This window comes from Filicampus tigris, chromosome 3, assembly GCF_054856515.1.
Source record: "Filicampus tigris isolate MCC_2025a chromosome 3, RoL_Ftig_1.0, whole genome shotgun sequence".
NCBI classification, from domain to species: Eukaryota; Metazoa; Chordata; class Actinopteri; order Syngnathiformes; family Syngnathidae; genus Filicampus; species Filicampus tigris.
Window position 1 is genome coordinate 4,632,452 of NC_141219.1, and position 27,357 is coordinate 4,659,808.

General features: G+C 40.9%; 1 protein-coding gene across 2 annotated transcripts; it reads right to left on the bottom strand.

Annotated features, from left to right (window-relative positions):
- Positions 1–78: 78 nt before the first annotated feature.
- On the bottom strand, positions 79–25,899 carry lrrc49 (leucine rich repeat containing 49). 2 transcript variants are annotated; one of them, XM_086025902.1, is made up of 18 exons: positions 25,653–25,897; positions 25,082–25,144; positions 24,915–24,981; positions 24,504–24,662; positions 24,317–24,419; positions 23,862–24,065; positions 22,912–22,978; positions 19,790–19,933; positions 15,426–15,487; positions 12,864–13,011; positions 10,338–10,421; positions 8,923–9,107; positions 8,406–8,501; positions 5,148–5,376; positions 4,878–5,063; positions 4,022–4,131; positions 1,460–1,613; positions 79–607 (listed from the first exon to the last, which is right to left on the bottom strand). In XM_086025902.1, the coding sequence occupies exons 1-18, from the start codon at positions 25,716–25,718 to the stop codon at positions 398–400; spliced, it is 2,337 nt and encodes a 778-aa protein (XP_085882028.1). In that variant the 5' UTR covers positions 25,719–25,897; the 3' UTR covers positions 79–397. The 2 variants fall into 2 exon arrangements, 1 of the variants encoding a protein (XP_085882028.1); XR_015086190.1 differs by lacking the exon at positions 79–607 and having other exon boundaries at positions 1,566–1,613; positions 4,022–4,175; positions 25,653–25,899.
- Between the last annotated feature and the right edge of the window lie 1,458 nt (positions 25,900–27,357).

Here is a 27,357-nt window from a genome sequence, read left to right on the forward strand (position 1 = left end):
TAGAAATATCTAAATACATGATACAGTTAAATAAACAGTAAAACGGTGTTAGGCGTAAAACACAAAGAGTTGCACCAATTGAGTGTGTTAATAGAGAATCTTTTAATACTAAGTGCAGTACAATAGAGGAATCCAGTGTTTCTAAAAACAAAGTCTTGATTTATGCCCTTTCATCTTCTATCAGGCAGCAAACACGGGAGACGAACATAACGAGGTTTAAGACAAGGCAAAGATGATTCAAAACCGATTGTGGTCATTTCAAAGCTGTCCCAACTACATTCAATCAACAAGTCCTTAAAGTGGTCCACGTGGAGAAGGTGCTTGTGAAAAGGTCCAGATGTGAGTGTGTGTTTATGCGTGGTTACTGGTCAAGATAGACATCATGAGCTGCACTCATTCACTTGGACAGCTTGGCAAGGCTGGCTTGGCGGAAGGCCGCTCGGTCGCTCATCTCCAGCACGCAGTCGTGCACCATCTCGGCGAACATGGCGGGCCACAGGCGGTGGAGGGCCTCGCCCTTTACGTTGGTCTCCGACGCCCGGCGCACCAGATCTTGAAGGTAGATGTCCACGGTGGCGGCGCGCTCCGACGCCTCCGTGGCGCCCTCCTGTGACGAAGAACATCATTTTTATTTTCTTATTTTGTTCATAGAATAAAGCTGTGATTTTTTGGGGTGTGTGCATATCTCTCCCTCTCCCTCTCCCACTATATATATATATATATATATATATATATATTAGTGCTGTCAAGTGATTACATTTTTTAACAAAGCGCAAAATTGTCCATAATTGATCACGATTAATCGCATTTTTCAACTACAATTTTTTATGAAGCTTGGAACCTATATTTACTTAAGTAAAATTTTGAAATTAATGTGAAAAAAAATACATGTATATTTCCATTCAAAGACTGTTCTAATAGCTTTCTTTGATAATGGAATACGATTCTTTTCTTGTGAAATACAACATTTGAATGATACAGCAAAGACGTACAACTAATATGGTATTTGAATTTGTCTGTGCAAAGTGTGCAAATGATTTTGGATTTCTCCAATGAGCTGTCAAGCAACTTTTTGAAGTAAAACTACGTAAAAGTCCATCTTTGCGACAGGGCACGACAAATCATCAGCAACGTCAAAACGATTCATATGTGGTGTGCCTCTGTCCAGGAAATGCCTTACGCCGAATAAGCAAATAAGAACCTGGAACTTTGTGTCATTGACATTTTCTTTGATGACACTAATGCACATACTGTATCATGCTGTTGCCTATTCTTGCTGACATTATCTTGACATGGCCTCTGTAAAGTTCACATTTACAAAATTATTGAATAATGTTATCAAATGTACACAGTGTTGCCTTGTGATATGAGTTTAATTCGTTCCATGACCATCGAAAACATTGATATCCCAACGACGGCTTGTATTTGAAGGACGGCGTGTCTCAATAGTCGTGCTAACCTCCGGGCTGTCCGTACTGCCGTCCCGGCTGGGATAGTTGAAGAGTGCTCGGCTCAGGCCTTCGCCCACCAGCTTCCCGTTGTCCCGAAGCTCCTCCGGGCTGAGCCCCGCGCGCCGGCCGCGCCCCTCCAACAGGAACTGCAGCTGCCGCTTCCTTTGGGGGGTGGGGGGGGGGGGTGAAAGACGAGACGGAGAGAAGCCAGCCAGTGAGTTATGTGCCCCCCATATAACCCTCTAAGCTTTTTCAATACATATAAAATACTGTAAAGAGTTCAAAACCATGTGATGTTAGTGAGGGGCGTGGCTTTGGTCAGAGATGCGAGGGGGGGGGGGGGAGTGAAGTGATGCAACATTCAAATCAAACCGCAAACTCCACTTATAAAAAGAATAATGTCTTGCCTTTAAATGTTAAAAAAAAACAACAATATGACTACTTTAATAGATTGAGAGATGTGATGAGTTGAGATGATGAGATCCGTGGGAACAAAGTCGCACATTAAACTGAAAAATATGTCCGACTGCAATGCGATTGTCTGGACTTGATATACATTTTTTCCAGTTTAATTACTAAGGAGGCTACGTTGCTATTTACAGTTCAGCCCAAGTGCACGCTCGAGGACAGAATTAAAGTATGAAAGGGAAAAAGGTGGAATGTGTGTATGTGTGTGTCACGGTGCCAAGTACCCACCCCGAGCAAGACGCATCGCCTAACACCGCCGGCTGCCTGGTGCCAGGCTCACACAAACATGCGTATAGAAACGCACGGCAGTCAAGCACGCACATGCCCGCGAGGGCTTCCACGTCCTTTCACATATTTGCTGTCAGCGGTGGGAAGTCATGTAGTACAAATACTACGTTCATATATTTAAGTCGATTTTTTTTTTTACAATCTAAAAACAGTTGGATCCAAAATATCCCAATATGGACCAAAAACCCAATCATTTGGTCTGTTTTGTACAAACACAACCCAGTATTTTAGGTTTTGTACAAATTAACCCATTTTTGGGTTATTCCTTTTGACGCAACTTTTTGGGTTAAATGAATAACTCAAAAGTTGGGCCAGTTACTTTTTAACCCATATTGTGTCATTTTTGACCCAACTTAGAGTGCAGGTATCTGTTTTATACTTTGGATAATAAATTATCTGATGACTTTTTACTTTAATTCCTACATGTATGAACCTGCACTTTCTTAGCTTTTCTTTCCTAAAATAGGCTTGTTACTTTTTTCATCTTCAGCAGATGCTGGCACGATGCAAAATAGGCGTAAATAGAGAGAGGTTAATAAGTCAACCCCAGTTAGCACCTTAACCCTAAGAACACTAACAGGCGATTTTCACCCACACAATTTTTTTTATGTTATATTTTGTAATTAAATTGATGAAAACTGTATTTTATCCAGGATATTATATCGGGTTAAATGTATCCGACGTTTGTGATAGTGTTACTAATTTAAAGTTAAGAGACTGAAATTTTGGATTTTGGATCGAAAAAAGAGAGACAGCAGTGACAGGAGCGTAAACCATGTTAACCACGACGACAACAGATTCAGAGAAGCAACATATTCCTCATAATCCATTGCCTTATTTCATAGTAATACTTGATGTTATCCATGACCCTCAAGCAATCAGGGCTCAGATAATGACCAATCATAGCTCAGCTTCAGAAAACAGGTGAGCCGTGATTGGTCGTTATCTGAGCCCTGAGGGTCTGTGATGTCATTTTCAGTCGACAGAAGTGACAAAATGGCCGCCACCTGAGAGGGCTAAAAATGGGTGGATTTTGCTGCTTAACTCATATTTCATTTTATCATATTGCCTTGTTTCAACTACTGGGCCTGCGTAGAACATAATCTTTGAAAAAAATATGTTTGGGCTGACTTCTCGGGAAAAATCTTTGCAATAATATGTTCTATGCGCCTTCACTAGTCTAAACATTCTGATTGATATCGTGTTCGTAGAAAATTAGTTAAGCAGCAAAATCCACCCGTTTGGGCGGCCATTTTGTCACTTCTGTCGACTGAAAATGACATCACGGTTGCTCAGGACTCGGGGAACGAGCAATCACAGCTCGCCTGTTTTCTGAAGCTGAGTCACGATTGATCGTTATTTGAGCCTTGAGAAACTTTGGTGTCATTTTCAGTAGACAAGAAGTGGCAAAATGGCCACCCCCAAGATGGACATAATCGGGTGGATTTTGTTGCTTAACTCATATCCCACAAACACAATATGAATCAGGATGCTGTGTTTCAACTAGTGGGCCTGCATAGAACATATTTTTTTATTATATATTTTTTTAATGTTTTGCTTTGGATGTTTTACAGCACTTTGAGTTGCATTTTTATGTATGAAAAGTGCTATATAAATAAAATGTGATTGATTGATTGTGATATTTTTGTCAAGAAAAAAAAAAGGGTTGACTTCTACTTTAATTTCTACTTTTGACAGATTTTTTTAAACACAAATATCAGTACCTCTACTTAAATATGGTGTGAGTACTTTTGCCACCTCTGCTTGCTGTACGGTAGCGTTTAACATGGCGGTTCTGTGTTTGAGCTCCTCACCTGGACTCCTCCAGCAGCAAGAGGAGTCGGCAGCGCGGCGTCTCGGTGGCCGCCACGTGGCCCAGCGTACCAAAGACGCGCTCGGCAGCGATGACGTCATTCATGGTGACCTGACGAGGGACGTGAAACACACACACACATACACACATATATACTAATACAACACACAGAAACATACACGGTGACATCACATCAAGAGGAAAAGCTATATGCTTAACGTTACACGGGCGTACACCTGCCAATGGCAGTGAGATCCAGTACAATATAGGCAAATGTTTCCAGTCATGTATAAAAAAAAACTCACATTGGACCAACATTTAAATCCAATGAAATAAATTAAAATGAAATATAATTTAATCAAGCAATAATCACAAAATGATATCTGTACTGCTGAGGAACCAAGGCAAACAATGTCTTCAAAATGACAAAATAAAATAAAAACAAACAATGCCAGCAAAATGTGGTATTTTCTTGTAGTTTTCCTGTAACACTGTTCTATGTAAGTAAAGAACTAAAATAAAATACACCTTTAAAATTAACCTAAACCTCAGGAAAGATATACATGGGTTGACGCTCTTAGAGGAATAGGAATGTAAAATGGATTATAAATAATAATAATTTTAGATGTGCTTTTGAGAGCGTGAACCGAAACTAAACAAGAACACTCTTTGCTATTGGACAAATGAAATAAAATGCTATTTAATTCAATTTGATTTGTTAAAACGTGTTTAATATATGTTTAAGTAATAACGTTCCCAAATTCCACTGTTAATAAATATTACGATAGTTGCTTCGGCTCTTGTATTGGATCTGACTAGCGCAAGGGTGTAGCTAACGTTCGGCCGTACGGACTGACCTCCTGGCCGTTGATCCTCTGCAGGTTAAAGTGGTGGAGGCGGTAGATGACGAAGGAGCGCCACAGGGCGAGGCCCACCACCGGGTTGCCCTGCGGGTGGACGGTCAGCTGGTCCAGACGGCGAACCTGAGCCAGCGCGGCCAACTGCGGCAGGCGGCTGATGTTGGCTTCCAGGAAAATGAGATGCTACATCATTTTAAAAAAAAATTAAAATACATGTTACATATTTAGTGTCGCATAATTATTCTGCGTGGAATCCTGTGCCCTCACCGCCAGATTGGGGAACTTGACCCTGATCCTCGGCAGCGTTGGTACGATGGCGTCAAAGTGGATGTAACGGAAGGCGATGACGGTGACGGCGCCGGCCGTCTGCGCCCCCCAGCCCCTCTCCAGCGCCTCCAGGGCGCCTAGGCCGAACAAGCGCAGGGTGTCGCCGTCCAGCTCGGCCAGATGGCTGTCGGACAGCGACAGGCTCGTCACGCTTCCTGCTTCTGTGAGCCTGAAACATGAAAAAAAATAAGAAACATTTCAAACAAACCATTGATGCGTTCATGGTCATTTACTTTAAATCCATACGGCAAAAGTACAACAGTTCTGACTTTGGTAACCATGTGGATAAGATCTGACGGGGGGGGCCATTTTGTCACTTCTGTCAACTGAAAATGACATCACAGTTGCTTAGATAGTGACCAATCATGGTTCAGCTTCAGAAAACAGGAAACCTTATATGTCCAAATATGGTCAAAATCTTTTTTATCCACAAATCGGTCCGTCCCTACTACGTCTGTAATTTTTACACAATTTTAGCCAATTTAAAGCGGCGGAAATAGCAAATACACAAATTACACTGCCACTCTTGAACGCAGCTTATGTTTGAGTGTTGCAGAGGTGAGGCAATACTACTTCCGTTTACTGATTGTGCGAAGCTGGGTGGCGTAATGGCCGCCTCTATTTACCATCTGGGTGTTTTGTTTTTTCTTTTTTAGACAATAACGAGTGAAAATCGTACGGCTCGCTGGATCAAGTTGTCTTGTTTGTTTAATATGTATCGATGCGATGCATCGTTGCAGAAGGACCCTCAATCGCGGAAATATGCCTGCGTTCCATTTGAACTCATTCACTGCCATTGACGAATTGACTTGTATTTTCACAGTCCATCGATTCAATCCCAGGAATTTATTTATATATTTTTTCCAAATGTTTTCAAACGTTTGGCTAAAAGAGGGTCTGAAAATGTCTGGCAGTGAATGAGTTAATATCCAATTTTTGGATGCGGTTAGTTGGCTCATTATCTTATTTATTGCATCACTCATGGCTTTAAACCTTTAAGAAGGCATTTTGTAAAAGTGATGTTGCCTAAATGAAGATGTACTGTATTGGGCAGACGTTTGCTGCTGTACCGTTTTCAAAGGCTTTTTGCACGATGGGGGCTTCGCATGAGCGCGGACTTTGTTGTCATTTCAACACCGCGAGGATTCCGCCCCACACCGATGAAATATGGCTCATTTAAATGTAATAAAACAAGCACAATGTCTTCTTTAAATTTGAGGAAAGAAATGCATGACATATCGTCCTTTAAACTAAGGGAAAAAAAACAGAATAGGTCCGTTTTGAATCAATTAATTGCCGCCTTAGTAGTAGCGAACAGTAATGCGTAATGGTTGTTGTAATTGTGTACAAGTGTGGTCTTGCCTGTGTGTCTCTCTACACGTATTAGAAATCATAAGGGATGTAACAAGCTCACACAAAACAGCCCACCCAATTACACTCGGCGGGAAGTCGTAAAATGACGACAGGGAAAGTACCAACTGAGAACAAACCACCGCTGAGAAAACACGTCACTCTTACACTCTGGATGTAAATCAATTATTCCATCATCATTCCACTTAATCCCGCAGGAGCTCATCTGGCAATTTAAACCCTCCCTAAGAAGTGTACACGGTCTGTGTAGACTTCACTTATTTAATACTGTGCATAAGTGGCGTTACAACAGCATTACAAAGTGCTGTTTGTTATTTCACGACTTAAAAAGTGACAGATGTGTCGGATTTAGCTATTAGGCTACTTCTGCTAGCTTGAGCGCGGGGGTGAGCAATTCTGGTCCACGAGGGCCGGTATCCTGTATGTTTTAAATGTCACCCTGTTGCCTCCCACCTGATTCAAATGATCAGGATCGTTATCCAGCTTCTTCAGACCTTGCTGATTATGTCATCATTTGAATCAGGTGTGTAGCAGCAGGGAGGGATGGAAAACAGGCAGGACCCTGACATGCCATCAAAGACAGTAGAGTTTTGTTTTATTTTGCTTATACTTACCGGTCATTTATAGACACAGCCACTATCTTAATTTTAGGTGTTTATGTACAACTGTTAAAAATGTGACCTAAAATTCCTGACTTTACTTTCTTCAAAGTTTTTTTTGCTAGGTTTTATGGCGGCCAAAGTTTGCCCATAGAAGAGATTTTGACCGAATGGTCCATAATTTATCCATGGCAAAAACGTATTTTCGAACTTCTAACATGATTCTATGAAAAAGACATGAGGTAGCAATGTGCAGTTGACCAGAGGGGACACAAAAAAACACATGGATCGGACACAGACACACATACTGTACACAGGCACGTACACAAGGACACACATACGTATATGTGACCACACATACAGTATATACAAACAAGACATATAGGCACACACGTCTACGCACGCACACACACGCTCGCACGCACACACAAAGCAGATCCAGATGTCCCCCTGCCTGGATGAGCTGCCGGTAATCTGTGACAAACCATGTGCCGTCTGCGGCGTACTTCCTGGGGATTCCCACGCACGGGCGCAGACGATATGCGATGTCGTGCGAGAAATCAACTCAAAGGAGAGAATTTCATCCGTTAACCGGAAGAGGTAGTGCTGTTTGTTTGAGTTTGCATGCGTGGGAATAATGGTGTCACCTTTCTCAAAGGCTAATGAATGACACACTCGACCTGAGGGGGAAGGTAAAATATAGATGTGGGGGCAATACAATAGAAGCAAAAGGTGACACCGGGGCCAGTTCATAGAGGTGAGGCAGAGATTTGTCACAATTGCCTTTGGGGGGGCTTTTTTTTTTTTTTTTTTTTTTTTAATCATGGTGCCGCGTTTGAAACGCTTAATGCTACAATGCACGCCTCCTCATAACTCATCTATGCATCAGAGATTACGCAAGACTGCTGATGCAGAGGACTGATGGGAACAGAATGCATCCATTTGTGACTGTTGCATGTCATTCAAACCAAAAATAACACTTCAAAACATTTGGGAAAATACACATTTAATTTGATTATGCGGCGGTCAGTTTGTCTTACTTTGGCTCGTGTTTCATATTTTCAAAATAATAATGATAATAATAAATACAATCAATTTGAATAAATAAAACAAAACTATGAGGGTAAAATGAGCGTCCAGATTTTGAGTGGCGAGTCTTGGAGCATGCTTTTCATATTTCCCAAAGAAAAGTGAAATTGTGGTTTAACGGCGTGAAAGCTTGCCTTACTTTGTATCTCGTGGGCTATTTGGTCGGCTGTTGGTGCGGAATCGGCTCTCGGGTCCACCCGTCACTCGTTCAGGTCCAAAACCCGGACTGACCCGTCTAAACACAGGACAGCGGACAGACTTTAATTTCAATCTGATCCTACATTACCCTTAAAAAAAAATGTCTTACAGATACAGTACACGTGCGATAAAGACTCTCCATAACTTTGGCTAACAACCCAGGCTAAATTTACCAGTACAAAGATCTTCGGCCAGTTGAGATGTATCACTCCAGCATTCTCCCTTGACACCAATTACTACTTTCCTGTAGCTAGAGCTTTGGTACCATCTTGTAGCATATTAGGGCATTTCAGATGAAACTAGGCGCGGATTCCAAAACGAAGTGAATTATTCAACAAAAAGCTGAGGTTGGTTCCACAAAAAAAAAAAAAAAAAAAAAAAAAAAAAAATTGGTAAATTTATGAATGTTGAATTGTGAATATTGTATTCTACATGTTGTAGTGCTGCGTCGGACCCACCGTGGTTCGTCCGGCGAGGGCTCCTGAGCCAGGCCGTTGGTCTGCGTGGGGCAGTGGGCGGGGCTGTTCTCCGGGCTGACATCTCTGGCGCCGTTGGGTGTTGTCGACGACGGCGGCTCCAGGCAGGCGGCGACAACGCCTTCCCATTGCTGCGCTGCATTACGGATGGCAAGACGCCGCTTCTCCTATGTAAGGCACACATAGACAGGGAGTTGGCAAGGTTTCAAGTGTCAGTTGCCCCAAGGAACCACAAAGGAAATTCAGCTGTCTGTCTTCGTCTCAGTCAAAAGCGTGCCAATAGCTTCGGCTGATGGCTGAGATGTTGAATCCGAGCCTTACTGTGGAGTCGACTTGAAGTTACACACCATAAATTCACCTCAGTGACAAGCATAAACAATAGTGTTTCACATTCAGTACTGAAACGCTCCCGTGTGGAATGCACCACTCCCCGGATGGAGAGGTGAGTCGTTTGAGTAAATTTGAGCAAATCCACTCAAATTCTTGACAGTGGCTGCTGAGGGATGAGCTGGCGATGAGTTCAGCGCATGGCGGCGATCCTCACAAACATATTGGCAAGTGAACACGTTGGCGCATTTCAAGTGAAACGGTGGATGGATGGATGGATGTACTGTATAGGGTTTGGATGCATGGGATGGTAGTTATGTTTAATGTTTGTATGGATGGATGAGTGTTTTGGTAGATGATAGCTTGCATGTTATGATTGATGGATGGAAGGAGGATGGCTGGATGGAAAGCTGGATGATAAGGTTTGTATGGTATGGATATCTGAGGTTTGCATTGATGATAGATAAGTTCTGGTTGGATGGTAAATTGTATGAATGATGGATAGATAAGTGGATGTATATGGTTTGGATGGATGGATGGATGGATGTTGGATGGATAGACGTTAGTTATGTTTAACGTTTGTATGGATGGATGAGTGTTTTAGGAGATGATAGCCTTGTATGGAAAGATGGATAGATGGAAGGATGATGGCTGATGGAGAAAATGGATGATAAGGTTTGTATGAATGTTTGAGGTTTGCATTGATGATAGTTAAGGTTTGGTTGGATGGTAAATTGTATGAATGATGGATGGATTGGTGGATGTTTATGGTTACGATGGATGAATGGAAAATGAGGTTTGTTGCAAGGAATAATGGTTAAATTAAGTTTGGCTGGATGACGTTTAGATGGATGATGAATACATTTTGGTTGGATGACAAATTGCACAGATGAATGAATGAGTATGGATAAAAAGTTTGGATGGACAGATATATGGATGATAGATACGCATTGGATGGATGGATGGATGGATGGATGGATGGATGGCTAGACAGGCCAACCCTGGAACATTTTCATTTCCATTATTTCCTATTGGGAAATTAGTTTCCATTGTAAAATATCAAGAGGTACCTTATGAATGGCCTGCTTGTGACTCTCCTTCTTCTTCTCCTCCTCTTTCCGAGCCTGCACGCCAGCCATGCGCCGATCCTCGTCCTTTAAAAAAACATAACGGGAGCGAGGTCAGCACTCTTGCTTGCTTGCGACTTCTAAATTATTCAGCAGACTGAAGAACCGCAAAAAAAAAGAGATGCTGCTGCTTAGTCGTGTCGCTCAGAATTGGACCACTTGCTGCAGGAGATCTGACACCAGCCAGCCGGCCAGCATCATCATCACCACCACCATCATCATCATCATCATCATCACAGGATTATCGGTCTAGATTTTCAGTCTGGGATGAACACAGCCCAGCTGTTGAGGGTAGCCAATACTCCCAGAATGCAATGCTGCTAAGCTGTGACAGCCTGTGACAGCCTGAGACGACTCTTGTTTTTGGACGCATGGTGTCAATGGGGTGGATCTCTGCCAGTTAAGCGCGATTAATGTATGAAACTGTCGCCCCAGTTTACAATAGAAACATAGAAGTCAGGCTGTGGGCTGTTTTGTGACATTGATCAATAATTTATTGATTTCAAAGGAGGCAATTTTGCAACACAAATAATAGTGTTCTTGTTTGGACAACCACCCCCTGATAGTTTTTTTTTCTATGTCTCATTTGGGAATACACGGATTGCCTCAGAGAGCGGCTGTTTGGAGGTAGACTGCTCTGTTCTCTACCCTCACAGACTTTCCGTTTTAGGAAGCGCCACAAGTTTGCAAACGGGTTGAGGTAAGGGGAGAAGGAGCAGGGGAAGGAAATGGCACAGGTGTGAATTGAAAGGAATGTGGTAGGGAAGGGGGTTTAAGTGGAAAAAAAGGATGGTTAGGATGCATGAATAAAAAGCAGGTCCGAGGGAAGGACGTAAAGACAGAAGGAAGGAAGGAAGTAATGATCCTTCAGAAAGGCAAAAAAGTGTCTTGAATAGCAAGCAGGTCTGAGGAAAAAAAGTCAGGAAGAAATGGAGGAGCGAAGGAAGAGGGTGTCTGGAAAAGATACTTTGGAAAAAAGCAGATAATGGGTTAAGGAAGGCAGAAAAGTAGGTTTAAGTGAAGGAAGGGAGATGGTAAGGATGCATGAATAAAAAGCAGGTCTGAGAACAAAGGAAGGAAGGAAGGAAAACGCAAATTGAATATTTCTAATTGTTTTTTTGATGAATTTGGGGTGTTTAACTCATTCACTGCCAGACATTTTCTGACCCTCTTTTACCCTAATGTTTGAAAAAAATATAAATAAGATCCTGGGATTGAATGGCTGGACTGTGAAAAGACAAGTAAATTCGTCAGTGGCAGTGAATGAGTTAATCATTTTTTTTTTCTCCGATGCACATCAATTATTGCAAATTTTCGCTATTTGTGGGCCAGCCAGGTCCCTATTCCCCACCACATTTTGAAGTGTAAACCTGCTTTTGAACCACCCTGTATACCGGTGTACTGTATTTACAGTGTATTCAGATATACAAAGTTCACATTCCAGAATTGGTGCCTTGAACTGTAAACGCACCATGAAATGAAGTCCACAAAGCCACAAATAAACCACAAAGTATGTGATCTCTGCAACATCTTTTGAACGTGCCGACACAAAGACATAAATTGACTTTGACAGCCCTTTGAAGGCTTGCTGGCTTCAGCGGCAACGCCCGACTGATAGTTTTGTCTCACTGAACAATGCCTGGATGGTTATTTTAGACGACTCAATGCCGAGTGTCAGAACATCTCAAGAGTATGCAAATACTCAGGCTAATAATACTCATTAGCCTGAGTATTTGCATACATACTCAGGCTAATAATACTCATTAGCAGGCTAATAATACTCATTAGCCTGAGTATTAGCATATTCTTGAGATGTTCTGACATATCTCATATGTATTATCAAATTTACCAATCAAGATCATCTCAAGAGTATGCTAATACTCAGGCTAATAATACTCATTAGCAGGCTAATAATACTCATTAGCCGAGTATTAGCATACTCTTGAGATGTTCTGAATGTTTGCACATTCTAATAATAGGCTAATGAGTATTATTAGCCTGCTAATGAGTATTATTAGCCTGAGTATTAGCATACTCGGTAAGCATTAGCCTGAGTATTAGCATACCCAGGCTGCCAGACATATCGACAGTACACTACCCTTCAAAGGTCTTTGAACATTGAGGCCAATTTCATTTGGTTTGAATGAAATACATTTTGAATTTGACTGGAGATAGACAATTCAGCTTTTATTTGCAGCTATTTACCAAGCAGTGGAAAACATTTTCAAACTTCAAACGACGCACAACACTACGCTCCGTTTGGGCTTTGACCCTGAAGACGACAGTTTCAAGATGTTAGTGTCGAGGGTATTGAATAGATGATGCTAACCTGAACAAACAAGTTTTGCGTCTGGATTTTGGAAAGAGTACTGTGAGGTAATATTGCTGATGTGAGGTGGCTCATTATATAACACACTTGTTTCATTTTACACAGCACACCAAACAGAAAAAGAGAGTAATGAGGCTTACCGTGATGCGCTTCATGTCCAGCTGTCTGAGGTGAAGCACACAGCGCAGGACAGCCTGCTTGTACCATGTCTCCAGGGCTACTGGGTTCCCATCCAGGGTGAGCTCGGAAAGGGAGAGCGACTCCCCGGAGCAGCCTAGCTGGTGGAGACTACACCAGGGCATCAGGAAAAAGAGCAAAAAAAAGTTCAGACGGGCACGGGAACATTTGCTGATGTCATGAATGCTTTAGTCGGGGGCTTTTGTCGGAGAAAGGAGTCAAGCTAAAGCAAGAGATGGACACATCTGGCGTAGCTGGAGAATTAAATAATCTTTTATTAGACTTTAGACATAAGGGGGGAAAAAACACGATCATAAGAAGAGGGAATTAATTTCAAATCCAAAACAAGAATAGAATCAGTGGTGCAATGTCTGTGATCATATGATACAAAGGATTACGGAAACATCGCAAGGTTTCATTTGACAAGAATGAAGTTGTTGTAAACTCAAAATTTTAAGAAGAAATCGAAATGAAAATAGAAAAAAAGAAATAAAGAAATAAAATTTCAATAAAAATGTAATAAAGTGAGGAAAAAGTTTACAAGAATGAAGTCTGGATACTAGGTGGAGAAAAAAAAATAATAAGTGGGAAAAAAGTCAGCACAACAGGGGAAAAAAAGAGTCTGAATATTACAAGAATAAAATTATATAATATTATGATAAAGTCAGAAAATTTACAACAATAAAGTCTGAATATAATGAGGAAAATGGTCACAATTTTACACTAATAAAGTCATAATATGAGGACAAGTCTGAATATTAGTAGAAAATAGACAATTTTACAAAACTAAAGTCAGAATATTATGACAAGAAAGTCGGAATTGTGCAAGATTAAAGTGGCAATATGAAGGGAAAAAAATCTGTGTGACTTAATGAGTACAGAATTACTAGTACAATGTTACGATCATAAAGTTGCAATGTTAAAATGAAAAAAAGTCAGAATTTTACAATGACAAAAAAAGGGGAATTGTAGAAGAAAAAAGTTGCAATACTTGAAGAAAATCGACAGAATAGATCAGAAAAATGCCGCATCTACACAATGAAAAAAATTTCACAATTCTTCTTGTACATTTATTATATTTTCTAGTCAGTCTTGTGGCTCTCATACTTCTTTGTAAGTTTTCAACTAATTGCTTACTTTTACATCTTGCTTCAAAATCCTGGCGAGAATGCCGTCACATTTAATTTGAATCGTTAAAATTGGAATGCACCGTCACTCAATGTGAGCCATTTCATTCAACATTTGCATATCTGCCCGTGCAAGTTGCCAAAACGACCATGAATCAGCAAAACCTTAATTGCAACAGTGGAGTGCTAGTGCGTCACTGAAGCAAATCCACATTTCATGCGGTGCCCTAAACAACACGTAATGTGTGCAGCACAATTATGATCGATCAAACCGAGGAAGGTGTTCCCCTTGATTGAAAGCTCTCTGCCGTGATTGAAAGCACCGTCACTTAATTGTTCGCATTCCTAATCACAGGCGATGGATTCCTCTCTGGGGTTAGTCAGCATGATGGAATCAACTAGCGGCTGCGTGGGCGTGATCAATATGTTTTGTGGGGTGTCGTTGACAAATAACTTTAAACTGATTTTATCTGTCGACTGTTTTTTTTTTTTTTTTTTACAGATTTATTCCTTTTTATCCGTTGTCGCATTTTATTGCTATTCTGTTGACTGTTGCCTGTACTGTGCACTTTGAGATTTGTCTCCCAGTATAAAGTGCATTAAAAAATTTTATTATTTCTTATTACCACCCTGCTATACAGAAAGAACACAAGATACGCAAATTGGTGCGTATACACAAACTGCAATTTGTTTTATGAGATGTTTTTAATTCATTCACTGCCATTGACGGATTTACTTGTCTTTTCACAGTCCCGACATTCAATCCCAGCGATTTATTTATATATTTTCCTATTTTTTTCAAGCGTTAGGGTAAAAGACGGTCTGAAAATATCTGTGAGTGAATGAGTTAATGACGTCAAATAATACTGTACTATATAAGAACTTAACGTGATTACTGTAGATTCTGTGTGTGTTGGCTGCGTGCCTTTAAGGGGCGTGGTCTCATGAGTGACATCATGGGCTGTCGTCTGGGAGTCAGCTGTCGCCCACAGCATCTTTTTGCGAGTGTTCTCATTATGTATTTATGTGTTTGACTGTCCTGTCAAACAGCTGACCGTGGCTCTCCTTGCCCACATGCAAGGGCATTACAGTACCTTTATTGCTTGTTTTTTTTCCCCATGGGGGTTCACTGTAATGCCACCTCAACAAGGCAACCTTGCACATGCCGTGTTACTGCATGAACAAGTTAACGTCCTCGCTGTGGCTGCTGGGGAGGGCGTGACAAGACAACCGACGCGCTCCGAGCTAACGCTATAGATCCCGGCAAGGTTCAAAACAACTTTTAGGGATGGTGGATCCCTTCCGGGTTTGGCACGGTATGAACGACACAGGCAAAGGCGTCTGTGTCAAAGGGATGAGGATGAGGGTGGGGGTGTTTGAAGTGGTCTAAGCGCTTACCTGCTGATGTTATTGCAGCTGAGAAAGAGGCGCCGTAAGCGGGGCAGACGGTCCACCTCAGCCTGGGAGGGAAAAGGGGGAGAAGGAGAAGGAGGGATGAGAGAGGGAGGAAGAGCATCGTCACTTTGGCCTCTCCTCTCAGTCAGTCACCTTGCAGCTCTCGGCTCTGGCGGCACAGCATCCCCGTTCGCCCTGCGCATGCACCGAGCCCGGCATGCTGCTGCCTCCTCGTCTGCGCCGGGAGGGGCGGGGTGGGGTGGTTGGAGGGGGGGGGGGGGTGCGTAGATGTGAGGATGAGGAAGGGGAGGGGGAGCAATGCAGAGATGCTGCAGCAGGCCAAATACACACATGCTCGCTCACCCATACACTCGCGGCAAGGAACAATGGCTGCTCTGAATGAGCTGCATCCGCACCTCACCCCTGCCAAAGCCTCAGAGCACCACACGTGCAAATGAGATACAGTGGAAGAGCTCAAGTCTGACGCACGCATTTGATTCCAGGATGCTGCAATTCATTCATATTTAACGGTTTTTCACCAACAGGAAATTATGTATATAGAACTCAACATTTCCAGGACACATAATGACATGAGCCTATAATTAACTCAAATGTTGTTAACTCATTCACTGCCAGACATTTTCAGACCCTCTTTTACTGTAACGTTTGAAAAAAAAAATTGAAAAAATTATCAATAAGTTCCTGGTATTGAATGGCTGGACTGTGAAAAGACAAGTAAATTCGTCAATGGCAATGAATGAGTTAATAAATCTAACAGACTCTTCCAAAGACATTTGAATAAAATCCAAATAAGATCCGTGTAAGAATCCAGCCACATTTAACATGAATGGCTAGCGGCTATCGCTAATGTTATCGGCAGAGGTCTGTATCCAACAACACCAGCCTAAAAAAAAAAAAGTTACCCACTTTAATACCAAATTGGATTTACTCTACATTTGACTCATTGCTATAGGTTGCTAGCAGGTAAAATTACTGGTTGGGCACTGGTGGTCAACGTCTTTTCCTACTTTCTCTTTCTGCCCATTTTGGGGCTGCTCCATCAATTGGAATGAATGTTGTATCAACAAAAGCTAAATAACAAGGGAAAAACGTTTTATTTGCTGAAGTTTTGCATAATCTGCTGAGTTCTTGTGTCAGTGACATCTTGACGTGATGTCAATTTATAGATATTCCTGAATTTGACTTGTGTTTTCAAAAGGGTTATTTTTCATTTCTGCTTGTACTAGCTTAGCATTGGTGCGATGCTAATAGGTTCTCTCCATTCCTTTGGTCCAAGCATAGTCAGCTGAATCCCTCAAAAATGAGCAGGCACACTTTCTTCCTTTTTTAACGTAAAGCAATATACTTGTATGAGGCATTAATTAATGATGCTCTGTTGTTAGCCCTTTATCCAAAATACTAACGTTAGTTTACTAGCCATGGTGTGGCAGTGGCATGTTTTTTGCATGCAACAAGGAAAAAGGTGATGAGCTCTGGCTTGTTGTTTGCTTGCCAAGGAGCTCAAGGTGAGTGTAAAAGAACAAAGGCTGCCAACCAGAGAAAGCTGACAAACAAACACGCAAGCCTATTGGCTGTGATCAATTTGGGGGGGGGGGGGGGGGAGACTGTTCGGAAAGCAGTCGGAGCATCAGCTCAGTGATGACATCATGTAGTCTGAGACGGCGCGGCTATATTTAGGCTTCAGACGACGTGCGATGGCCGCTGCCTCGCTGGCGTGCAAACAGAGCGCGACGACGACGTGCCTGCGGGGCTGCGAGGGCTCCTCTGGGGTATTAACTAAAAAAAACACACTCTAATCAGTCCCATTCACACAGTAGCCTGGATACATCACCAGAAAAATATGAAATGCGCTTAAAGGAGGAGTTTGCATGTTCGCCATGTGTGCTGGTCTGATCCCCTCAATTGTCTTCATTGTTTACCAAAATGAGTGTCAAATTGTCTCGGATGGCCTTTCATTATATGTAATTATGAATAATTAAAGATACTCATCTATGTGAAGATACTCAACAATATGCAACTCTATTTCTCTAAATCCCTGCAAATGTTTTAAAGTGATCACGATGGTCCGGCATGTGAGGCAAGCAGCACTTTCCCTTTTCCCAACGTTGTGCTTCTTTAGCAAAGTACACTGCAATCAATTTCATGGTGACATTAGAAAAGAGATATTGACAGTGAAGCTAATGTACGACGTCTCTCCAAACAAAGTCAAGACCACACGCAGAAACGACGCAGATGTTCAAGCTGAGCGACCTGCAACAAAGCGAGCCCTTAGGGTTGAATATTTTTGACGCTCTCAGCCGTAATGACGCTTGAAGACGTGGAAAAAGTCATCCTGAAAGCCAGCTAGCCCCTGGGTGATGCTTGTGTTTTGTCTCGCATTATCACTGCCGCCGTTCTTTCGAACACACTCCGTCACGGGGAATCCCAGAGTGAAAGAGCCACCTGACGACAAGTGAAAACAGCTAACGTTTTGACAAATGACTGTTGCCACGCTCTTGTGTCAATGGCAGATTTAGAGTACGGTTAAAAATAGTCTGAAATCTATATCAGTCAGCAAAGGAGCTTCATTTAGCTTTATCTAACAAAAAAATGGAAATTACAAACCCTTTAGTGGGTGTCAAGTAAAGGAGTTCCTAACTCCTGAGAAGAGCGGCCTGGATTCATAAATAGCCAAAGTAAAAAAACAAAAACATGCTGTATGTGGAGTTCATCCTTGTGAGGCTCACTTAGTTGAATATTCTCATTCATCCGTTCATTTCAACACTTACTATTTCCACTTTAGCCATACCGTACTGAAAAGCCAGGACAGTGATACTTTGCACTGTGCTGATATTGCACACACAAAATCCCACAATACACACCAAAGAAAAAGAAAAAGACTTGTGGAGTAGGGCTAACGTCTCCTGCTTTCACGTAGCCTGGTTTAGCTAGCTATCCTGTGAATGAGTGTGCACCAAAGACAAACACCAAAGAGGTGTGATTCACTGTATTCTAAGGCAAGCTGTAAATCACGGAGCATGGAGTTTTACTGAGACTTTTGAATGTCATTAAAATCCACTAAGGCTAACACTAACCATTTGAAGGAGTCCATTTAAAAAACAAACCTGTATTAAATAGAATAAAACCAATGAAAGTAGTAACGATGCTGTCAATTGTAAATAATAAATCTGTTCTACAAAAGAAAATAATTATGTGGGTTGTTATCTGAAACAGATTAGAGAAGAACACTGAAGCTGGCACAGTTGCTGTGCACAAATAAGAGCAGCTACTGGTTGTGTTGAGTATTTTTATAAATGTGTCACAAGTCAATCGCCACAATTAAAATGACAAGGATTGCTACCATTAAATAATCAGGCCTTCCAGAAAAAAAATGAAATTATCTTTTTTTTTTTCTTATACTTGTTCCACAGCTAGTGTTTCTTCTTTTTATTTTCAGCAGTCTGGAAACCCTGGGGCACCATACTGCCTCTCACAGGTCAGTTCTGGTACTACGACAGATATTGTTAAGGTTTGGTGTGCTGTGTTGCTCATCAGGGGTCCACTCCACACACTTGGAAGAGCAGTATGAACACTCCTACACATTTTTTCCTCGTCATGTTTGGGATCTCTCATATTTTATAAAATGCTTAAAAAAAACTTTTCAGGTTTGAAAGGAAGGCGATGGGGGGGGGGGCCCACGACTGGAAAATTGTTGTTTACTCCTGTAGCCGTGGCTTGGAAGCAAACAGTGCTAATGACAGACACTCCACCACCCACGCTCCCCCCTGCACATCAAGTGAAATGTCGTATGCAATCATTAGCACAAGCAAGCGGTTCTCGAGGGGAAGGTGAGTGATGGGTGAAGATTCCAGATGACGCAATGTTGGATTACAAGTGGCTTTTCTCCACCAAAAATCAGGGAAAAAGTGCTCGAGGGATTTCAGTGCAAAATTAATAGGCCTGTCCTGACATGTCGTGTTCCTGTTTAGAAGATTAAAAAAAAAAAAAAAACTTGAGAAACCCAAGAAAGTGAGTTTCTTGTTATTCAGTGTCCGATTTCATACGCTGAGCTGGGAAGCTTTTGCGAATGTCTCGTAAGCAGCAACCGGACAGATTTGAAAAAAACGTCCAAAGCAATTTCTCAGAAGTGTGTGAAAGGAGCCGGGCCACTATGACATCAACACCAATGAGCTTCTTCGTTTTGGAATCTGACTCATCGAGCATTTACAGTATATTATTAACAGTCAAGTAAAGTCGCAATTTAAAAACAATGTAAAGCCGTGATATGGATGGAGATTTGTTTGCACTTCCCTAAATTGCTAAGAGGAAGACCTGATTCTCAAGTCATGTAACCAAAGCGCCCTCACCACAAAAGAGATGCAATTGTGTCGCAGGTTGAGCTCCGTCAAAGAGTCCAGGCCGTGGAGGTTCTCTACTCGGGAGATGCTGTTCCCAGCTAGGTTCAACACCTGCAGCTCCGTCAGATGGCTCAGGTTCTCCATCTTGCTGATCTGCCCGTGAGACAAAAGGTTACGTAACGATCACGAACCACCGTGCGAACGGCTTCATGAAGTGACAAAGGGAAAGCACTTTGAGTAAGGTAGATGTTCAGCTCGTTTATAATACTTTTGGATGATGAAATGAAAGTTAGAGGGAGGGTGAACGTGTTGGACCAAAGCACACTAGTAAGAATGCCTTCAGTTTCCAACCCTGCCATTTAAAATAAATGTGTCAGAGAGGGGCCATTACATAAAGAAAAAAAAGAGCAACGGTAACCTTGCATTAGCATCTAAATGAACCACTCAACCGCAGTGAAATGAAAGCATTTAACTGAGGTTTCAAGCAATTAGCAATTTACAAATTCTATAATGGCCATGTATAGTTTAATATATTGTTGCCTAAGCTTGCTAACTATATGTGCCCTACATTTACTTTCAAAATGGCTGCTGTGAAAGACTTTTTTTGCACAGTACACAGCAGCAGTCTCTACTCGTGACTCTTCTTAAAGCCCCAAAATATCACATTTTAAATATAAGGATGAGAGACATTCAGTGCTCAGTTTTTTTATTGTTATTATTCAGAATTGTTCACCTCCAAAATAGTCACTTTTCAGGCGACCCCAAAAATGCCAAGTTTGTTCAACCATTAGCATCGCATCGTGAAAAAAAGAAAGCCATTTTCAACATTTTAGATAGGTCAATAATGTGTAATAAAACACCCACGCGTGTGGACTGACCAAAAGTTTAGATTTTTGAAAAAAGATGAAATTCACCAAAATGTGACTTAGGAGGTTTTGGACCGACGCCAGTGATATTTAGATGTATTTTTATTTAATTTTATTAGATTTTGTTCATGCATTTAATGTAATCTTTTTTATTTGTAGATATATCTAATTTTATGAAATGTTTGAAACTACTTTAATTTAAAAGTAAAACAATTCCTTTCATGCTAGGCCACTATGCCACTCACATAAAGCTCCAATCATTCACATAAATAATACATACTGAAGGGTTGGAAATATGCCCACGTAAAAGCAGTTATGTTATCTCATGATGGCCGTTACTGTCAAATGAGAGGCTACACATGGATAACGCGCTGGGCAGGTGTAATTCACGGCGACGGCATCTTTGCGGGGCGCCTCAACGTCGGGCCGCTCGGCCACCCACGCACTGCAATGCTGACAGTACAAGTAGAATTAATGAGACGAGAAGGTTTGGAGGGGCCTCAGTTTTCAGAGTGAATAGAGCGTGTCGTGGAAGCGCCCGCGTCAAAGCGGCCGAGTGGAAAGCGCCGCGGCCTCACTCGCTATTCGGACGTGTCAGGTCACATTTGATGCTCGGCTTTGGGTCATCGAGGCTGAGTGTGCATACAAGATGGGTGTCAACTTTTAGAGATATACTGTCATCATTCAAAATAGAGTCTGTCTTGCTTTGATGAATAGCAATGATCCCAGGATGACCAAGTAAATCATCTGTTTATTATATTTTACCTTGCTGTGACTCCATTATAGACCATTTCATTATGTTTGTAAATAATAGACACTAGGATTCTTCCGGGTGGCATAAAAGTGATTTGTGGAAAACATTTTCTCACAGGTATGTCAAAAATGTTTGGTTGGGTTGTCTTTGAGTTATTTAGCATGGATAACGGCTAGCTTGCTAGGTCAGCGCACTATGAAATTCACCATCAAAAGAGCACATCTGTGCCATTAATCCGTAAATTAACAGAAAAGTCAATTAACTACGCAGTCCCTCAATGATCATATTATCTGTGTCTTTTTTAACCAACTTACTAGTTGACTAGAAATGTAAATTACGGCCGGCATTATTTATTTTTTTGTACCACGTCGCTACACACCCCAAGTCTCTAAATCTAATAAAAAGGTAAATAAAAAAAATTATATATAATTATAATTATTATATATATTCTAAAATTAAATGGTTACAATTATTTAAAATTACTAAGGTGTATCTTAAAATATGAAAATATTGTAAACAATGATTTTTTAAAAAAATTTATGAACATTAACATTATTACAAATGAGCATTTGTTAAAATGGTAGATGTTAAAAGCAGTTAAATATTTTGTCAATGTGTAAATGTAGAAATATACTATCAAAATTATAGAATACAATACGAATACGGCAGGCATTAACAGCTAAAAATCATGCTGAATTAACTTCACATATGGTGCTGTGCAGGTGCTGTGCTGCAATTATTCATGTATTAAGACCGTGGCTCATGTAACGTTACGCCACAAAGCGAGGAGGGCTCGGGAGCGTTCCCTGAGGTGCGGCGTGGGCGGTGCGTTGGCACAACACAATTAAGACAAACAATTGAGGCCTTTCTGTTTAGTATTTTCTCATCATTTTTCTCGCCCTGTTTGCCCCCGTGTGTGTGTGTATGTGTAGGCGGAATGCAAAAAAAGAAAAAAAAAAAAAAAAGGAAGAAGAGTAGGTCCGCATAATCGTTTTGGACCACAATTACTGGACGACATCATTGCAACTTGCCGCGGGACCAACCGAACGAGCTTTTGTTCCCACAGCTGAGATTATTGCCTGTTGGATGAATCAGGCTCAGATCACTGACAAAGTCTATGTGGGCGTAAGCGAGAGACATAACATGGTGACAGCTTTTAAATGAGATGTTATGCTTTTTTTCCCCACAATTTACGGTCATTCACAGGTGTCTTAATATACAATAGCCCATTATAAACACTGTATGCACACAGTATTGTCCTTGGGGTTAAAGAGTACAAACTGGCACCATGTATCATTTTTATTATTATTTTTTTCTAACTAAATGTGTCTCTTTTGTCACCTGACTAAATATTAATGGCAATCTTACTTTCTCTTTGCTTTCATTTGTTTCTCGCAAAACATGAGCAGCTATGCTGCTAACGCGTAAGACAACTTGTCATAGACCAATGAAGTGTAGCTCGATAGGTGGTTGCAATTTATTAATCCAGTGAGGGGAAATGAAGGATGTACCTGATTGTGATGCAAATCCAAGACGTGGAGCTTGGATAGGTTGTCCAAGCAGGATATTTGATGGATCCTGCAACAGCGAAATCACATATTGCACTATTTTAATATGGCTAATTTATTTGATACAATGAAAATGTGGATAAAACATTTTTATTTACTGGTCCCATGAGTGCAAAATGATTCGTATCATGACCATATTTGAATTGGTATCTTCTGGCTGATATAATAGTGGGCAAATAATAGAGGCAGGTGCACCCAAACTAAAAAATGTTTTCCTTCACCGTGTGTTTTGATTGGGTCAGCATGTGTATACCGGGGCTTGTCTCCATGCCATTAATATACGGATTTTACTGGGTCACTGAGTTCATTGCTGCAAACGCAATTTTTAACTTCACCTGACACTTTGCCAGCTGTAGCAGCCCAGACTGCAGTACAACTGAGTGTTTCAAGCTTGCTACTAAACGAAAATTGGACAGTGAAAATCAGCAATTCAAAGAAGTATAGACTGAAGTGAAGCATTTATTCTCCTTCCAACCTATGTGCTTAATATGTTGGGAGACTACAAGAGAGCTGTAATGAAGATTTCCAACTTGAAATTCTGAAGAGATCTTGCTCAAAATTCTAAGTTAAGAACAAGTAAAAATAATGCATTGAAATAGTCATAATAAGATGCAAAAGAAGGATTCTTGTTAAGTGGCGTGGATTTTGGGCGAACACACGTAGTCGTACTCAGATGAAGAAATAATAAAAGAATACATGGCTGAATAATATTTGAAATAAAAAAAAATTAAAGATGAAGTCAATCCACAAAAATGCTTAACAATAATATGTTCTTTGCAGCCCCACTAGTCTAAACATGGCAGTCTGATTGATATTGTGATACTGTGGATGTAAAAGACACTCCATGCTTAACCACAATAACATCATGTCACTGATGACACAACAACCCGCACCTGTTATTGGCCAAACTGAGGATCCTGAGGGAGGTGAGCGTTTGGATACCACTCATGTCGGTGACGTGGTTGTCGTCCAAGTTGAGGACGACGAGCTGCTTCAGGAGAGACAGCTCGCTGATGCTGGTGATCAGGTTGTGCTGGAGATTGAGTACTTGCAGGTTGTCCATGGCGCCCAGCTGCGGACACTCGTCAAGGCAGCGCCTGCATGGTGGAAACATTCATGTGGATTGAAGCCACCCGCCAAATAAAATTACAGGTCTTCAATATTTTAAGGGGTCTGCTGCGCCCAAGTGGACATATTAGTCATTACAATTTAGACTGGTGCAAAACAAAACAAAAAACAGCATTAGTGCACATTCAGTGGTCCCTTTTCAGTGGGGTAAGTATGTAGGTAGAATGCCCGTTGTCTATCTCTGAAAACTGAAAAATTGCACGGTAAAAACAATGAATACCTGTCCAAGTCAATTCGATGAAGACTGGATGCCGCATCGTCCCAATGGAAGTGAATGAGGGGGAAACCAGGGATGGCATTAAAATGATATGCTCCAGAGCCACCTGAACAAGAGAAACAAATGTGCGATATTAAAAATATAAATCACAGTTTTAATTGAAATAACAATTCTTCTTTGTGCTGTTCACCTGCTGACTTGGGGTGAGGACCGGTGCGGTAGTACCTGGCCCCAGCACTGTGAGTTGGCCTGTGAAATTTGTTTTGGACCTCGTTTGTCGCAAAAGGAACCAAGGGCAAACTGCAGGGGGCGGCACTAAGCGATAGCTCAAGATGGGGAGATGGGGAATCTGGAGAGGAATCAGGATAGAATGTCTGTCAGTCAGGAATTCCTCATAGAGGCCAGCCTTCAGTCACTCAACTTGTCAGTAGGTAGGTAGTTTGGTTAAATTAGTAGGTAGGCCAGTGGTTGAGTTACATAGAGTTCCAGGACTGACGGCACAAAAGATATATATTTCACATACGAATCATAAACTACATATTACTCAGATGTTTCTGAATTTCGAAAATGCTGTGCAGTGATTATATGCATACAAAAGTACCTGGGTAAGGAGAACTTCTTGCTGTAAAATTCAGACCTGTGTCCTTCAAAGAATCACGGGAGGCAACCTATAAAAAGTGAAACAATGTCAGCATTTGACAATTTTAAATTAGGATTATCATCTGTAATTTGCTCATCTTCCAGCGTGATCACTTCTGAGTGGCTCACCATTCGCTGGCCTCTCCCTGGTAGTAATTTGACAGCCTTCGGGCGCAACTTGCAGCTGTTAACCTGCAGGAATAGTTGAGTTTTGTCATCCTGTTATTTTTTTAAGATGTTTATTTGTTAGTTATAGTAACAATCTCTGACTAAATGGTTTATTCATTATTTACTCCTCAGACTGTCTACTGCTGTTTTTGGCTTGGGTTGAATATGTTTTCATATGATTATAAATTAAAATGTATTAAAGGGTACTAGACCATTAATCTCACTTTACAGCACTCTAAAAATTATAATGTAGTTGTTTGAGTTTACTCCTTTTGTATTTAAACTTTATTTTATTTTATTTGGGGGGTTATACCCTTTGCAACACCCCTGGTGTGTTTTGTGAATTTGGTGAAGTTGTATAGCATTTCTATATTTGAATTTTCTACATGTTCTTATAATTCTCTGTATACTGTACTTTGTTAAGACGCAAACGCACCCGAAACTCTCAAATCATTAACTTTTATGTTCTTGTTTAATTAAGTACAAATTAAAGTGGAATGCTTGAACGAAACTAATAAATAAAGTAACTAACCATGGGTGTGAGAAACACCAAGTTATCATTGTCGTTTCTGTGTTTCCGTGTGCGCTCCGACTCCATTTCCGTAGCCAACGTTTGTTAGCACAGGGCTAGCTAGCATCGACCTCCTTTCGCTGGCAACATCCTCAAGGAAGCAAAATAACGGCACATGAAATGCTCGATTTATCGCTACCGTTGTTGGAGATCCTCTCTGTTTCTCCTGACGCTTCGTAACTTCCACTGAAAGAGAGCGACACAAACACTCAAGTTTCGTTGCCAAGGCAACCTCAATGGCGTTGCTTGGTAATGAACACTTCCTGTATGTCTTTAAAAAATCAATTTAAACAAGGCCCTCGATGGAGGAACTGGCACTAAAAACTGCAAATTCATTTGAAAAATGTGCTTTTTATTAGTCCTCTGGCTGTTGGTGCTGGTGACGTGCGTCCGCATTTTATATTCTGCCTGCCTACTACTGAAAGCAAAAACAGCTCTCTCGTTTATCAGGTCATATTTTTCTCAAGAGAGAGGACAAGTATAAAATAATCCCAATGCACACGTTACTGAGAAAATGAAGCAGCATTTTAACAAGTGATTATATGGACACACAGCAGACTAAATAAACATGGTGACAAGCATGACCTTTCAACTCTCTGCCTCTTGTGTGTGGCTTTTCAAGAACACTATGTAAGACTAAACACTGCAGAGGCCCCTGCTTTGACATAGAGCAACACAGTGAAGATATACACAATTGCAAACTCGTAAGTGTACACTAGAGTGCTAGGGTCAACCAATGTTTTTTTTCTTCGAGACAAAAATATGGGGCAGTATAATTTTGTTCAATTTAGTTTGTTACCAGCATTGAAATTCTCTTCTTATCTTTTCAGTCATAATGGAACGGTTCAACCCTGAACCAGAATCAAAATTGGTGCTGTCTCATTATCTAACATCAGCCTTTGTATGCCACAAAGTAGTATTCAAGCCAACGAACAGTTGGGTAGAAATATATAACATGCTAAAATGTTGTCCAAACTACAATCCAGGGGGCATTTGCAGCCTTACATCTTTTTTGTGGCCCACACCAAATACGAAAACTAACATTTGGAACAACCCACATCACTATTTTATTTTATTTTATTTTATTTTATTAAAAACTTGGTTTAATGTAGCGCTTTTTCTAAATATTGTCAAGCTAATATTATAATTTTCAAAGTTATTTTGTAATATTTTCAGAAAACAATTGAAAAAATAACAAATTCAACAGACAACGAGCTGAAAATCTACAGACATAAACAATGTTTAGCAATCACATTGGGGTTTTTATTTATTGACATTAAGACAGTAAGTTAAAAACTGACTTGGGCAGTCACGCTTGTATGCTAATGATTTACAACAATAGATGAAATACTAACAATATTTGTCTTCGTTAAGGTAAATAAAGCTAGTAAGCAAAAATGGTTTCCTCCACTTTCTGCTCCTTGTCAAGGTCCAATTAATCCTAAAAAATATCATCTTACTACAAATTTCTCTTGTTGTGATTTCATTGTCGAGATCAATATAATGCAGGGGCAGATCTTTTCTCGTGCGTCACAGGGCTGCTAACCACCCCAACATTTTGTCATCATCTCTGAACAGAAAGCTGCCATGTGGTTGCACAGAAGACTGGTTTTACAATTTTCAGTCGATTAAAGATGAAGGAAGTAGCCTGCTAACATACAAACAA

Bases quoted from the DNA above. Each gene is read 5' to 3' on its own strand.
- lrrc49 (XM_086025902.1), bottom strand. From the start codon at position 25,718: ATGGAGTCGGAGCGCACACGGAAACACAGAAACGACAATGATAACTTG. The intron at 15,488-19,789 runs GTGAGGGCGCTT...TTTCCCTCCCAG, and splicing joins ACAATTGCATCTCTTTTGTG to GCTGAGGTGGACCGTCTGCC. The intron at 608-1,459 runs GTTAGCACGACT...TCTTCGTCACAG, and splicing joins GCAGTACGGACAGCCCGGAG to GAGGGCGCCACGGAGGCGTC.